General features: G+C 30.1%; 2 protein-coding genes across 13 annotated transcripts in view; both read left to right on the plus strand.

Annotated features, from left to right (window-relative positions):
- Positions 1–16,679, plus strand: part of LOC124948652 (zinc finger imprinted 3-like) — a 49,617-nt gene that overhangs the window by 24,904 nt on the left and 8,034 nt on the right. The window contains exons 5-7 of one of the 12 annotated variants that reach the window (XR_007100793.1): positions 2,519–2,689; positions 9,743–11,868; positions 12,168–12,303. The exons of 2 other annotated variants lie outside the window; for them this stretch is intronic. Coding sequence is in view for 9 of the 10 variants with exons in the window: in XM_047492539.1 (XP_047348495.1) it covers positions 2,519–2,689; positions 9,743–11,465 (1,894 nt within the window). In the remaining variant the exon portion in view is untranslated. Of the gene's footprint in view, position 1; positions 1,473–2,011; positions 2,442–2,518; positions 2,690–2,918; positions 4,494–8,131; positions 9,457–9,742; positions 11,980–12,167; positions 12,304–12,431; positions 13,791–16,679 lie in introns of those variants that run through there. 9 more of the 12 variants (XM_047492554.1, XM_047492539.1, XM_047492546.1 and 6 more) reach the window with 9 other exon arrangements.
- Positions 14,498–16,675, plus strand: LOC124948659 (zinc finger protein 569-like). Its single transcript, XM_047492566.1, has 2 exons — positions 14,498–14,899; positions 14,968–16,675. Exon 2 carries the CDS (start codon positions 15,059–15,061, stop codon positions 15,998–16,000), a length of 942 nt encoding a protein of 313 aa, XP_047348522.1. The 5' UTR covers positions 14,498–14,899; positions 14,968–15,058; the 3' UTR covers positions 16,001–16,675.

A 16,679-nucleotide genomic window follows, 5' to 3' on the forward strand; every position in this document is an offset into this window, starting at 1 on the left:
GAGAAAAATGTATCAGAAAGCAGAGAAAAAGAAGAAACGTTAAAATAGAAGAAACATCGAAAAAGGAAGAGGAGGATGTAAAGAAAAAGGAAAGGGAGATTGTGAAGGAGGAGAAAGAGGACGATGTGAAGGAGGATGAGGAAGAGGAAATACATCAGGAAAGTACATTTGTGATTTTCCAATTTGTTAATACCGGCGAACCGGTTACAGATTCATCGATAAAAAAAAGGACGACAACGGATCCTTCAGCGGACATTTGCAAAGAGAACGTCGAAGTTGATGTATTGGACAAAATACGGAACGTTTGTCCATTCTGTGATAAACAGTTCAGTAACGAACAAAGTGTCGAACGGCATGTTATGGTAGTCCATCAAAGACAGCACAAGTGTGACATGTGCAAGAGATCTTACAATACGCAGGCTGCTCTAGACATTCACAAGGTGATACACAGGCCGGATTACTTTTTCGAGTGTATGGAATGCCATGTGAAATATAAAAGCGAAGGTGGTTTGAAGAGGCATTACATACGTGCCCATGATAGGAACAATCCAATTTTTATTTGCGAACAGTGCGGTAGAAGTTACAAGTTAAAGATAGATCTAACAAATCATATAAAAAAGGCTCATCCATTTGAGTTACAAATTTGTCGATATTGTGGTAAAGAAGTAAGAGATGTCAAGGGGCACGAATATATTCATCAAAGGAAGGCTCGTAAGAAGCTTTACAATTTTCCTTGTCATCTGTGTCCTCAAAAATTTTGTCATAGAAGCCGATTGGATAGACATTTGTTGCAACACGAAAATGGATTCAAGTGTACCGATTGCGGTGAGAATTTTATTGGAAGTAGAGAGCTTAAAAATCATAAACGTTTCAAACACAGCAGACCAAGTAGTTCTACATGTATCTTTTGTCAAAAAGTATTCACATGCGTTAGCAATTTTCATCAACACGTTCTAACTCATGCCGGAATTAGACCATACAAGTGTGACATCTGCGAGGAAGACTTTACGCAACGATCCAGCTTGTTGAGACATCGTAGAAACCATCCAGGACCTCTTCCACCATTGGCATTACCTAGTCCACAAATTGCTGAACTCGCAAGAAGTTACATGCAGAAGTTTCAAAACGGTCAGATAGACAAAACGATTCATTGAACGCGCATGCACGTTTGAAAGTTTTTCTCTATAGAAACGTGCTCGAATAATTTATTTTTCAGAGAAAAATATATATTTTTTACTCTACTTCTATTTAAATTTTTAATCTATATAAAATGTTCATTGTATGTATGTAAACGCGTTCGCGCGCGTGCGTAAGTGCGTTTATATGTGTGTGTGCTACAGTGAATTGACTAATAGTGAGATAAATGGAAAAGAGAAGAGCTTTCGTCTTTCCCTTTTTCTTATTTTTTCTTTCTCTTTTTTTTTCAAGTCGATAGAGATTGAAATTTGTTATAATAGAAAGTTTAATAAGAAAGTTTTTTTTTTTTTTTGTTGTTTCATAAAAATACATTTAAAAAGTTACTAATTTTTTTTTCCTTTTTTTTTTTTTTTTTTTTATCCATTGAGTCAAAAATTCTTTCAAAATTGTTAATTATGCGAAGATATTCTTCGGCAATTTATAGTTATAATTACAGAAATATTTTCTGATGTACGAGATAGTAAAAAAAAAAAAAAAAGAATAAAAAATGGAATATTTTAAATCTAGCAAAACGGATAAAACATATTTCGCAAGAGAATCGATTGATACAATCGAAATGATTTTTTACTAGTCTGATTAATAATTAATAAGTAACAAAAGAAATTAAATATATAATTTAATTATTTCTATTATAAAAATTGCAATGATTTTTCTTCACCACAAGTGCTTAAACGAAGATATATAGTATTAAAATGATAATAATTATCATGTATGATTATATATAGCAATGGTTATGGTTATTATATGATCTATATACTTTGATATATATATATATATATGTATATGTATATGTATATGTATATGTATATAAATATTTCATAAAATTATTCTGACTTTTAAAAGGAATATATACGTATAAGTGATTATGTATACGCGCAAAAATAAAATACGAGAATGAACGTCATAAAATGTTATTTTGTGTATGAATTATATGAATTCTATTTGTGTTATATATTGTTTAAAGATGTATACAATGAAATAAAATTAAATGTGTACGTATTTATATTATAGATTGGCGATAATACATATATGATAAAAACATAGTGATTTTCTTACAAGCATATTACATTTCCATATGAATAATAAACGTTTTAAACGTAAGTTATTCTATTATTACTCTGAAATTGTATAATAAGAGTATTATATATATATATACATATATGTATGTATATATGTATATATATATATATATATATACATAAGTACAAGAAGTACCATATTCTACAAGAAAGTTGCAAATAGTTGTGAGTTCATTCATCGCATGGTTAAAAGAAAGAAATAATTGTGATCATTCGATTCTAATCACGTTTCATTGTTTTAGGATGACCAATAACAACGATCCCTTATACATCCAACCACGCATAACGATGACGGTGGTTAATGAGCCATTCTTCGTAGCATCTAATCAAAATGGAGTACAAAATATTGGTGATGATAATATGTTAGAACTACCTAATGCATCGTCGAGTAATATCGCAGCTCAATCCGAAAGGTAGGATAATTGATTTATGGTAAATTTCTTATTTTCTTTTTTTTTCTTTTTTTTTTTCTTTTTTTTTCTGAAGAAATAGAAAATACAAGCTAAGATATTTTATTAATTATTGCATGCTAGATAAGATAACAATCTCTTTTAAAAGAAGTCAACACAACACAACGTAAATCAGATGGGTTCATTTTAAGGATTATCATTGATTGAAAAATTGGCTTTGAAATGTTTCTAGGTATAACTCGCTCAACTCACTCGGTCCATCTTTTCTCACAGTGAAATTGGGAGACGACTACTTTCGCATACCGAAATCTTTGAGCGTTTTTATGATGAAGGAACCAAACCCATACGAAAATGATTCAACAGACAAAAATGTAGTGAAAGAAGAGAACGGGGATAGTGCTATGCAAACGAGAAGTAAGCAAAAACTTAAGGAAGAAAAAATTAAAGAAGAAACCGATACTACGGATGATTTGGATGATACTCCTCTTGATTTTAGAAAAATGTGTGAAGAAAAGAATCCGAAAGCAAAGCCTGATAGATTGCCTAGATTAAAAAAAAAGCCACATACTTGTGAAATATGTTACCTTACTTTTGATCGCAAGAGTAAACTAACAAGTCATATGTTCAAACATAGTAATTCGAGACCACACAAATGTCGAATCTGTTCGAAAGGATTCAAAACCGGTGCTTATTTATCAAGACACATGGAAATACACGACGAACCGGCACAGTTACATGCTTGCACATTATGCGACTTCAAGGCCAGAACAAAGCCTTATTTAAAAATTCATTATATTCGGAAACACACGGAAGATTACAATTACAGTTGCGAACAATGTGGAAAAATGTTTAAAGTTCAATCGGACTATACTACGCATATGAAGGATCACGATACTGAGTCTTGCGTTTGTGACATATGTGGATCTTCATATCCAAGCAAAAGTTCTCTTTACTTTCACAAACATTACAAACATAAGACCAAAATCAAGGAATTCGAGTGTTCTACCTGTAGGAAGAAATTCAAAAGTCAAAAGAATCTTGATAATCATGCTGAGTTACACAAGATGAAATACGTATGTGAACAATGCGGGATGGAATTTAAATTTAAATATGGCCTAACGAAACATTTGAGAACACATTCCGGGGAAAAATCTTATCTCTGCGCGATTTGTGGGAAAACGTTTGGCTGTTTGAGCTCACAAAAGATACATCTGCTCACTCACGTCGGCGAACGTCCTTATGTTTGTGACATCTGTGGGCAAAGTTTCACACAGAGATCTCCAATGATGTTGCACAGAAGGAAACATCCTGGTGCGCATCCACCTCCACCGCCGATCAAAATCACTAATCTTTTGCACGGTGTACAAGACAAGATCATCATGAATAAGAATATAAAATAAGATTTGTTATCATATCCTCTTGTCTCATATCTTCTTCAAAATGAGATAAGAGCACAAAGAAAGTTCATTATGTATGTACGTTTGAGCTTACTTGTCTTTAAAAGTTATTGTGATCGATTTATTGGCATCGTTATTGGTTGAAATTTACACGAAAAAAGAACGAACTAAAAAGAAATAATTCATCATCAATCATTCAGAAAGAAATAATTCATAATTTTAAAGTACAAGATGTTGAACTTTACTTTGAATATTTTTTATTATTATTATTATTATTATTATTATTATTATTATTATTATTATTATTATTATTATTATTATTATTATTATCGTCACAAATCTGTTTGCGCCTACACTCCAAAATTCTAATATTTTTTAACTAACTCATGAATTTAATTCATGAATTTTTATACTGCTATAAAATATATATTTTATATATATATATATATATATATATATATATATATATATATACACATACATACATACATATATACATACATACGTACAATGCAAATTTATTTTCTCTAGCTTATAGAATAAAAGGAAAATATAAGAAATATCTAAATAAAATATATTTCTCTGGGAAGATGCAATGTACAGAATAGATTTTATGTGATATGTATTTGAATTAAATGTATACATGTATGTTTTTGATAAATGAATATAATATGTACTGTTATCACAAAAATAATTCTATTATCGAAAGTCTTCATTGTCTTTTTTTTTCTTTTTTTTTTCTTTTTTTTCTTTCTTTTTTTTTTAAGACGAACGGTAAAATATATCTTCGTACGTAAATGATAAGTCGATATAGGATAAAATTTTTGCGGAAATTATATAATTTGTGATATTTGCTCGTACCCTGCCATCGATGATAAATTTATTGTAAATATATTGATATCTATACAAAATATAATTTTGTAAATACTCCATATCCAAACTTTTTAGTATTTAATATTTAAATTATTGTTTAGAGAAGCTATAAAATATAATAGGAACTCTTCATAATATTTTGTTATATCAAAATATTGAAAAATGATTATTGTGACCTTTACAGTGCATTCGAATATATTTATATTTAATATTACAATAAGATTCAGTAAATAGAAAGACTTATTACGATTACTCGAATTGCAAGTGAGAAAAGTGTTCATGAACCTCGGGATAATTCGAGTTGGTATATTTCTTGAATCTAAAATTATTAAATTGATATAAATCCTCTAACATAAGAGCATTTATATCTCTTTCTTTCTCTCTCTTCTCTCTCTCCCTCTCTCCCACCCTCCCTCTCTCTCTCTCTCTCCCTTTCTTTTTACAATATATATATATATATGTTATGTATATAATATATTAGCATATGTATATATATATATACACAAATTTATTGTATTTGTAAAAATGTTTATATATAAATAGAATTTGTTTATCATGTATACAGATAAGTTAATCGACTAATTATATTTTTTTTCTAACAAAATTGATATTAATATATCATGATTTTTTAGGTTCGCAGTGCAAGATTCCATTCGAGCAAAAGTATCTTCGTGATACACACAAAGCTGATGAATATTACTTAGTGCTAATAACGGTGAACAATCTATCAACGATTGACGGACAAGTAGTGAAATTGAAATAAATACAAATCAGTGCATAGTTTCAGATATGTCGAATCCATTTGATAATTACCAACAATCTTACAAAAGTGAAAACAAAAGTGAACGATGTATATTTATATTAATCTGTGATCGTTTATTGAAAAGCAAGAGGATATTGAAACTTTACTAAGACGAGATCAAAAAAAACTGATTGCATTTTATCAGAAGATGTACCTGTTTAAAGATAAACCAAGAATGCTTAATGAAAATATTTATCCTGATGATAATATTGATAAGATGGTAAACATTCCATTGTTTATTGATTGGAAACATAAGATCTTAAAAAGGAAGCCCTCATTTTAAATGAACTTTTAAAAGTTCTTTCATTCTCGATAAATATGTGCTGCAATATATATAAAATTTTTTGTGCAACATATGTGACCCAAAATTCTTTTTGGAAGCACAAAACAGCACATAAATCAGATAAAGTGATACGAGAAAATGCAATTTTGTTGCAAAGAAAAATTTTGCTAGACCAACGACCAAAGAGAAATTAGTCGATTTTGTAAAATTTGAACTGTTAACTTCAATTAAATTGCCATATAAAGATCTGACCGAACATATTATTAGATATCATTTTTTAATTATCTTGTAAAGATCCTTTTTATTTATTTATTTTTTTTTATTACTTTTTTATATCATATTATTCATAACTGTTCGATTAAGATTATTTTATGTTATATAGTATACAGATCTTTAGCATCGTTGATTTTGTTTATCTACTAAATTTGATACTGTTGTATAAATTACATAAATACATATTTTATATGGATATCTAATTCAATGCTAGATTTTGATTTTATTCATTCGTGTGTTTACCATCAAATATTATATATTAATAAATTGTTCCAAGTAACAAAGTGAACATGAACAAACTTAGAGTGAAAGTAATCGCGTTCCTCTTATTTAGATCTAATGAAAAAGATAAAGGCAAAATAGTCAAAAGAAAGAATTCCGATGGATGTGCCAAAATGAAAAAGAAAATAAAAAGATTACGAGAAGATTGAACAAATCGTCAAGAAAATAGAATCAAAGAAATGAAGATTTGCAAATTAAGAGAGAATAGATTTCTTGTGATATCTTTAAGATCGAAATATTAAAAATATATGTTGAATCATGATGATTTTCAATATGATGTTTATGCTAAGAAATTCAAACGTAAAAACAATATAGAGAAACAAAAAGTCAGAGAACATGAGGAGGCATCGATATTTATATCTATCAATATCATGATTTTATCACGATTATATTCTTTTATTCTTACCTGCAGGTGAGTTATTAATAAATCCCTAAACTTTCTTCTTTGCGAAGAAACAAAAGAAAAAATCTGTCAAAATCGTGAAGAACTATCTACTTCTAACAAGTCAATTTGCAGGTATAATTTAGACGAAAATATTTCATTGAAAATTTGCATTAAAGCTGATTATATCAAACATTTGATAACTCACAAGAAAGAAAATTTTATTTATTACTTTTACGGTATCTAACAAAATATCATTATATTTTCACAAGAATCAAAAGCACAACAAAAATTATTTGAAACATCAGTGTCCTATTTGTAAGAAGAAACTTCAATATCAAAAGAATTTGGAACAGTTATCTGTGATAACAGGAACAACGATACACGTGTTAGAAATGTGTTAGAAGTGTGAATTGAAGTTTACATGAAAAACAACATTGAAGAAACGTATTAAAACATTCTAATGAGGAATTTTATTTTTATCACATCTGCAACAATGAATTTGCAAGTACAACAAGCAGAAAAGTTAATTTCTTAACATAGTTGAGTGCCAGATCTTATTTTTATACCATTTTTGGAAGGAATTTTACAAAAATTAAAAAAAGAATTAATCTGATTATTCTGAAGCTCCAACATCGGTGTTCATAAGGAACATTATCAAGACCAAGAGTCAAGGACATTTAATGCATAAGAAAAAAAAATAAATCGAAGTGATCACTCTACCTCAGAAGTCTTTTCAAAGAAAAGAACAATTTGTTTTTACTTTTATAGTTTTTTTTTTCTTTTCTTTTTTTTTTAAACTGCGCTTACTTGTTATACCTATGTCTGAGAAAACTTCAAGATTTATATTCTGACTTTGATAGTTTAAGTATTTTAATGTGCAATTTTCGTTGTAGAAAAAAAAAAAATAAATATGAAGAAGAGAACGATTAGCACATTTGATATGTTTCATTAGACCTTTACTTCTACATATACTAAACATGTACTTTATTAATTTAAGAAAGTCGACATAATTGATATTTTCAGAATATAAGAAAACGCCCTTTTAATGAGAAGACAACTACTTATTTCAGGAAAATGATGCATTTCTAATCATATGACATAGCAATCTATTTAAAATAACGTATACTTACACTGATAATTCTTGTTTTAGGAAATCGATTCAACAATTAGACAAAAGAAGTATGGTCAAAAGAAGAAATTCAGCGATACGCTCAAGATGGAATGTTAAGAAATTCTTGGACGAATCACAAGCTTCCTACTCAAAGGATTCTCGTCTTAAAAGTATCAATTTTCGATATGAACGCAAAGCAGCGATGAAAATATTGAGATCATCTAGTACTTTGAAAAAGAGAAGTCGTGTGAAAGAAGAAACCGAAAACGATAATAAATCGCAATCAGGAAATAATGAAACTCGTACAAATCAAGAAATTCTTTACAAAAAACGAAACGATGGTAATTACACGTGTGACATTTGTCAAACGATATTCAAACAAAAGAGCAAAATATTACGACATATAATGAGTAAGCATAGCTTTCATCGGCCATTTAAATGCAATGCTTGTGGTAAATCTTTCAAGTACAAGTGTGACTTGAAGGCACACAGATTGATACATCAGGATTTGGATACAAGTTTGCTTCACTGTTGCGACAAGTGTGACTATCGTACAAAAACTAAGAACAATTTGAAGTCTCATTACATAAGAAGACATACCGACGATTACAAATTCGCATGTGAACATTGTGGCAAACGTTTCAAAATGGAATGGGACTTGAAGTTTCACATTGGTACTCACAGTAGTTCACGACATATGTGTGACATTTGTGGAAAATTTTATACCAGTGATTACTCCTTGTACAAACACAGAAAGGTCGCTCATTTGAACGAATACAATTTTCAATGCGATGTCTGTAACAAAAGGCTTCTAACTCAGGAAAATCTCAACAATCATATGCGTCAACACGACAGAACATACGAGTGCAAAGAATGTGGCAAGGTCTTCGCAACGAAAAGATATTTGGCTACGCACACGACCACTCATACAGGTGTTAAACCTTACGTTTGTCAAATTTGTAAGAAGAACTTTCGTACGTCTCATATGAGGAATACACATCTATTAACACATTCAGCGGATAGACCCCATGTCTGTGATCTTTGTGGACAAGCTTTCAAAAGACGATACTACATGATCGAACATCGAAGGAAACATCCGGATTCTCATCTATCCTCGCCTCCTATGCCGTTTGCAAAAAATAGGAATACTTTCGAAGCCAAGATCGATTCTAAATCGGACATTGTAACTTAATAATTTAATAATGTTCTTCATTGATGCTGCTTCCGCCAATAATATTTATATTATTTAATGAATCGACATAGAAATGAGAATTAATGGATATATATGATAGATTTTGTAATATAAACAATACAGTTGTACATAATTACATTACATAGTTACATTACAGTACTTTTCATATAGATATATATGTATGTATTTATATTGATGTGTGATGATACACATATAAGTTAAATATATATATATATATATATGTATTATATGAGTATAATTTCTTAAGAATTAGTGACCGATTTTGAAAAATGATTATAACGAACAGAAACTACTTACATTTTTTTGTTAAACGATCCCATCGACAATTATTTTGCACAATTGGCTCTTATAATCGCGGAGTAAGTAATGCCTCAATATGTAATCGACATCATATAATTTCACAAGATATTAATCATTATTTTATCATTCTGTTTTAGAGACCAAAACTTTGCTATGGAGAGTTCAGAAATGGATAAACTTGGCCAATCAGTTGAAGAAAAGGATTCTCTTATATTGCTAGAACATGATTGTTCCAGCATCAAATTAGAATATCCATCTATATCAAGAACAGTGGAAAACCAAGCAATGTTATCGTTGTTATCGGTGAAGAAAGAAATTGAGGAACATCGTGTTGGTATTCAAGAAAAAACAATTATAAAATACCACAATTGTGATCGTTGCGGAATGAAGTTTCCATTAAAAACGATGCTGAACAGACACAGATTGTCCCACAATGTAAAACATTCTATACCAAGGATCAAATATTCAAGAGAAAAATATGGATATCCCAAAACATCGGATTTACGAAAATACAATAAATCTGTATTCGGACAAGTTGAAAAACGCGAGTACACTTGTAATCTCTGTAATTTTGCATGTGGAAGAAGCATCACGTTGACCGTACATTTGAAAAGAAAACACAGAATAAATGAAGTTAAATCTGTTTCGAAGAATCGAAAATGTTCTTCCAACGAAAATAATTCAACCAAACGAAGATCTACGAGAAAGAACAAAAAGATTTATCACTTTTGCGATATTTGTGATTTTGAATGTAAAAAGGATGAGGTTCTGGCTGCACACGTGGCACAATGTCATCGAAAATCAGAGAAGAGAATAGAAAATTCATCGAGCAGATCAAACAAATGGAATTATAAAATAACAAAAACTAAAGAAGATAAGTACGATCGCGAGGTCCAAGAAAGTGCATCGATGTTTTCTTGTTCGTGTTGTACGTTCCGTTGTAAAAAGAGATCAACTATGACGAGTCATGTTGCAAAGAAGCACAACAACAAAGTTAATCTCGAAGAACGTTGTGATATTTGCGATTTCAAATGCTCGAAAAAGAGTACACTTTATTCGCACAAACGTCAGCACAAAATCGAAGCCTTGAACGAGGTTTATGCTTGCAACGAGTGTGACTTCAAGACGATCAAGAGAACGTCTCTTTATTCTCACATCAAGAGAAAGCACAAAACTACGAGATCATGTACCGGTAATGATCAACCCGAATTGTTCTATTGCAGTCAATGTGATTACAAAAATAAAAACAAGTATGAACTGAAGGTTCACGTAGCCAGAAAGCATACCGACGATTTTAAATTTTCTTGTGAAACATGTGGAAAGAAATTTAAGGTCAAAGGTGATCTTACGAATCACATAAGATTCAGTCATCGAGAACAGCCGGTAATTTGCGACGTCTGTGGGAAAACTTGTTTAAATAGTAATTCTCTTTACGTCCATCAAAAGTTTGCTCACTACAAGGCAAAATACGAATGTCAAGTTTGCAAGAGACGAATGGTGAGCCAGGAGAATTTAAATGAACACATGATCAGGCAACATGAGAGAAAAGAGAACGTTGTTTGTGAAGAATGTGGCAAAACATTTTCTAGAAACAGCAGATTGAAGGTTCACATGAGGATTCATACTGGAGATAAACCTTATACTTGTACTATTTGCAGCAAAGCTTTTGCACGTAGAACTGCACTGAAGCAACACCTTCTCATACACACCGGCATGAGACCATACGTGTGTGATATTTGTGGAAAGGCTTTCACTCAGAAACCTGGATTGATTAGCCATCGAAAATCTCATCCTGGATCTCATCCACCTCTACCAAGAGTTCTCATCGATCATATATTAAACGACGTTATGAACAATTGAGACTGATCTCAATTTCGATTTTTCATTAATGGAATTCAACGTGTTTCAGAATTAATACTTTTCATGTGCTTTTTCAATACAGACAAATCGCACAATTCGTGTTTCTGCAATATCTCGTTATTAACCCGTTTTGAAAGACGCTGATAAAAAAAAAAAAGTGTCGAAAGGGAATACGTTAACTTTATTGTCATTTGATTATTAATGTTTAGATAGATATACGTGTATAGATATCTTTTTACTTGAAGTGCAATGTTTAAATACTGTTAACAGGGTTCATTGGGTTTTGACTGTTATACATTTTAACAGTTCATTTGTAATCCTTCGCAGATTTTCTATAGTAACTTTCTATCTTCATCTGTCTTACAACTTTTCTCGATTATCGATGTTCTTGGCATTAAAAAAAGTAATATTATATTTTATATCAATTATATCCGTATTCACACATTCGTAAACGATGTATGGAATTATTGAATATGAAGAATCATTCACAAAATGATAAAAAAAAATAGCTGAAGAAATAATATATATATATATATATATATATATATATATATATATATATATATATATATATATATGCAGTAAACTGGCGTTTTTCACTAATTAAAACAATGATTTTTGATATACAAATATTTTTCTGGGTGTATATTTATGCATGTATTATATACCAATGAAAATTAAAACTTCTCCAAATCATTTCAGATACGAACAATTAATTTACTAGTTACTAACGAACACCTTTACCTTGGTAACTCAAATTTCATCTTTATTATTACCATTGTATTAAAATATAAGTGACTTAAATAGAAAAAATCATGAACTTTGAATATATTAAAGGTAAAAAGATCCTGTTATGATTTTAAACGTGTTTCTAATAATTCCTAAAGTAATAGAATATTTGTGCGTTATTCAAAATTTTTCTTTTATCTATTTGACGTTAGTCTGACATTGACTTATAATTTTCAGGATTCTAAACGGAGATGGACATTTTGTGTACGGCAAAGAATCGATCCAAATGCAGCCATGGCAAATCGTCGATTTGGATGGCTGTCTCTACTACGCATTTGTTCCAGCTAAACAAGAAAAGAAGTTAATTGGAAGAAAAAAAATTAATTCGAAAAATGATGAGATTAAGAAAGAACTTTTAGAGGAATCTCTACGAATATCAAACGAAAAGGATCTTTCATATACCGAAGAACTTGATACATTTTGCACAATGAAAATAAAGAAAGAAGAATCATTGGTGGACGAACAAGTAATTACAAACGATCAAGAAATTTACGAGGAGGATAACAAAATGTATGCTTGTGAAGAATGTAATATATGTTTTCCCGTAATGCAAATGTTAAAACGTCATAAAAATGCCGTACACGAACAAGCTCAGAGATACAAATGTAAGATTTGTTTCAAGATTTGTCGTAGCTTGATAGCTTTCAAAATGCACGTAGCCTTGGAACACAAACCTGAGCAAGAAGAGAACGTCGATGATCTAGAAAGCTTAACTTATACGTGTAATTATTGTAATTACGAGAGCACAAATAAATCTACTCTCTATTCTCATATTAGTAGGAAACACTCGACTCGTCGAACCGGTAGAAGAAAGACTAATCGTGGAATTCTCTCGGAACAGGAAGAATATGCTTGTGACATATGTGAATTTAAATGTCAGACCAGAAGACGTTTGAAGGAACATCTTGAACGTAAGCACGCATCGGAATATAAATATGATTGTGAGTTTTGTGGCAAGAAGTTCAAAGTTAAAGGAGACATGAGACTGCACGTTCGTTTCAAGCATAAAGAAGGCCCTATAGTTTGCGACGTTTGTGGTAAAACTTGTTCCAATAGTAATTCCTTGTACGTCCACCAAAAGTGGGCTCATTTCAAGCCCAAATACGAATGTGAGATTTGTAAAAGAAGAATGGTAACGCAAGAGAATCTTGATCAGCATATACTCCTTCAGCATGAACGACGTGAAAGTTTTGTTTGCGAAGAATGTGGAAAATCATTTTCTGAAAATCATCGATTGAAACAACATATGATGACTCATACAGGAGATAGACCCTATGATTGCCATATATGTGGGAAAGCGTTTGCTCGTCGTACTGCTTACAGACAGCATCTTCTTATACATACAGGAAAACGGCCATATATTTGTGATATTTGTGGTAAAGCCTTCACACAGAAACCTGGACTGATTTGTCATCGAAAATCTCATCCTGGTGTTCATCCACCTTTACCGGTCGTACACATCAAACACATACTTAGCGATTTTATGAAGAAGGATTGATGATTAACAAAAAAAAAAAAAAAAAATAAATAAATAAATAACGGTTCATCGTACTTAATTTTTAGAAGTTATAAATATTTGACATGGTTCTTGAAGATTGGAATGTTTAAAATAAAAAAAAAAAATTGAATCTATTCCAAAGTAATATGAGATTTTAACGTATTAAAAGATTTTTATCAATGACGAAAATAATTGATTTTTTAATTATATATATTATGCGACTAAAACTAATGTTTTTCTCTAGTTGTTATTTTCAGTTTCTAAGCTTTTGTCGTGTTTTATTAACTTAAAGGAATTTAAATTAAAAAGTTATAAAAAATAAAGATACAGTATTGTTTGAATCAAAAACTTGATTAGGATTCATTTTGATTTCTGGATTAATTGCAATAATATTACTTGTAAATTTGACGATCTATAAAATATTTTAATTAATTCATTGTAAATTTTATGATGGCAAACAATTTTGTCATGTTAATATCATATGTTACTATAGTAATCATAGCAAGTAATATTAAAATAAGTTGAAGATGTGTTTTTAATAAAGTACACTAATAGAAAGATACAAAATTTACATTTTTTAACAATAAAAAAGATTAAGTTTTAATAAATTTATGTCAACGGTAAGTAAAATCTATATAAATATAAATAATATTTTATTACAATTTTATAATAAAACCGATACTAATTAGTTTCAAGAATGTTACAGCTTATTTTCTTTGGCATTAAAAGTGATTGTTTCAAAATGTAAGTAACTTTTTAATATTGTATATCCATCTTAAAAACATTTAAATAATATTTTGAACAAATTTTATTTCAGAATGACCGACGGAAATAATGAATTACTTCAATGAAGATAATATTTCAAGAATTTTACGAACTATGAAAAAAAAATATGCGAATTTGAAAGACAAAACATTACTATTATTATTGTCACGTGTAAAATAATACATTTACTTGCAATTATTTGTCGTATTTGATTTGTTTATTACCACACAAAGAAACAAAAAAATGAATGAATATTTCTTTATTTTATTAATTTAATATAATACCTAATATTTTTCAAAAAGCAGTCTCGCAGCCCTTAATTCAGGGAGTGAGATATCTTTAATTATCCATATCACGATCTTCGTGAGTTATAACTATAAAAGTAAGTAATCATCGATTGTTGTTGGAATGAAACCATCATAAATATGTTATATTTCTTTTTTGTTTTAGAAATACATCAAACCAGATTGATGATAATCAATCGAGAAACACAAAATTACTTCAAAGTGATATCCCAACAAGAGTTGATACTTCGCAACGTATGAAATCAGAAATAACATGCAAAAGCAAGAAATCGGAGAATATATCTATGTTGAGAAACAAACGTTCTTTAAAAGAACGTAGACTGACGTTAGAGAATCACAATTACGATTTACGTCAAACAAAGGAGACTTCAAATGTCATTGACAAAATAACAAGAAATCAAGAAGCATTGACTTGCGTGACAAACGACTTCAGATGCAACAAGAGATCAACTATAATAGCTTATCTGGCGGAGAAACACAATGGGAATGGTAGAACGAGCGAAGATGGGAACTGCAAGAAAAAACGTGAATTCGTTTGTATCGTTTGTGATTTGGTATATGCAAAAAAGGAAACATTGAGATCACACTTTGTACGAAAGCATACTCAACATTATTGTTACATCTGCAAATTCTGTGGCAAACAATTTAAAATCAAGAGTGATCTTACGACTCATACGAGACTGATTCATCAAGAATCACCAGTGATATGCGACGTCTGTGGAAAAACTTGCAAGAACAGTCATAGTTTGTATATTCATCAGAAACATGCTCATTACAAGGCAAAGTTTGAATGTCCAATGTGCCACAAACGTTTGGTAACCAAAGAGAACTTGGACCAACACGTTTTGACACAACACGAGAAAAAGGAGAAGTCTGTTTGTGAAAAATGTGGCAAAACTTTCATTGAAAATTATGATCTCCGTAAACACATGAGAATTCATACAGGTGACAAACCCTACATCTGTACTGTTTGTGGTAGAGCTTTTGCTACTCACAGTAGTCTTAGTCAACATCTTCTTCTACATACTGGCGAACGAATTTATACCTGTGATGTTTGTAGCAAGTCTTTCGCTCAAAAGGCCGGTCTTATATGCCACAGGAAGAACCATTCAGGAACTCTACCACCACTACCTGTTATACACATCGATCACATCCTAAAAGAATTCAAGAAGAAATGAAAAATCGATAGATATATCCGTTTCTTGTCTTTCGTAGACAACTTTTAGTTAATAATATTTTTCTATATTGTCAACAAATCTACTAGTATTAATATATCATATTTTTATATAATATAAACGTAATTATGTTCGTAATTATGAACATTTGTGATAGTTCGGAAATTATTCTCCGAAAGAATGCGATTTATTAAAAAAAAAAAAAAAAAAAAAAAGAAAAAGAAAAAGAAAAAGAAAACGTGTTCTATGGAATGTTCCAATCATTTTTTGATAATATTTCTTTCATCATAAATAAACATTCATGCGTTTTATCAGATAGTATGACATTAGAAGCTGATGAAAGGAATTCATGAAACCGAATTTGGTAACATGAATTTCTTCTCGAATTATGATTCTAATATGAATACACCGATTCTTGTATGAAAACTAGGCGATAACACATCGACGATGTATCTTTCGATATTAAAACTTACTCACATGTGACTTCGACTCGACACGTACACTTACATAAATTAAAAAAGAAAAAAAACACAAACAGAAAAAATAGGATAATCCCTGATATTATCACGATTAGAAAAAAAAAAAAAAACTATTATAGTTAATTTACACATTCGACATCACAAAACCTGATAATAATTGTTGTCTTCTATACTTTTATAACACATTTAATCGTCGATGTTTC

This window comes from Vespa velutina, chromosome 4, assembly GCF_912470025.1.
Source record: "Vespa velutina chromosome 4, iVesVel2.1, whole genome shotgun sequence".
Classification (NCBI taxonomy): Eukaryota; Metazoa; Arthropoda; class Insecta; order Hymenoptera; family Vespidae; genus Vespa; species Vespa velutina.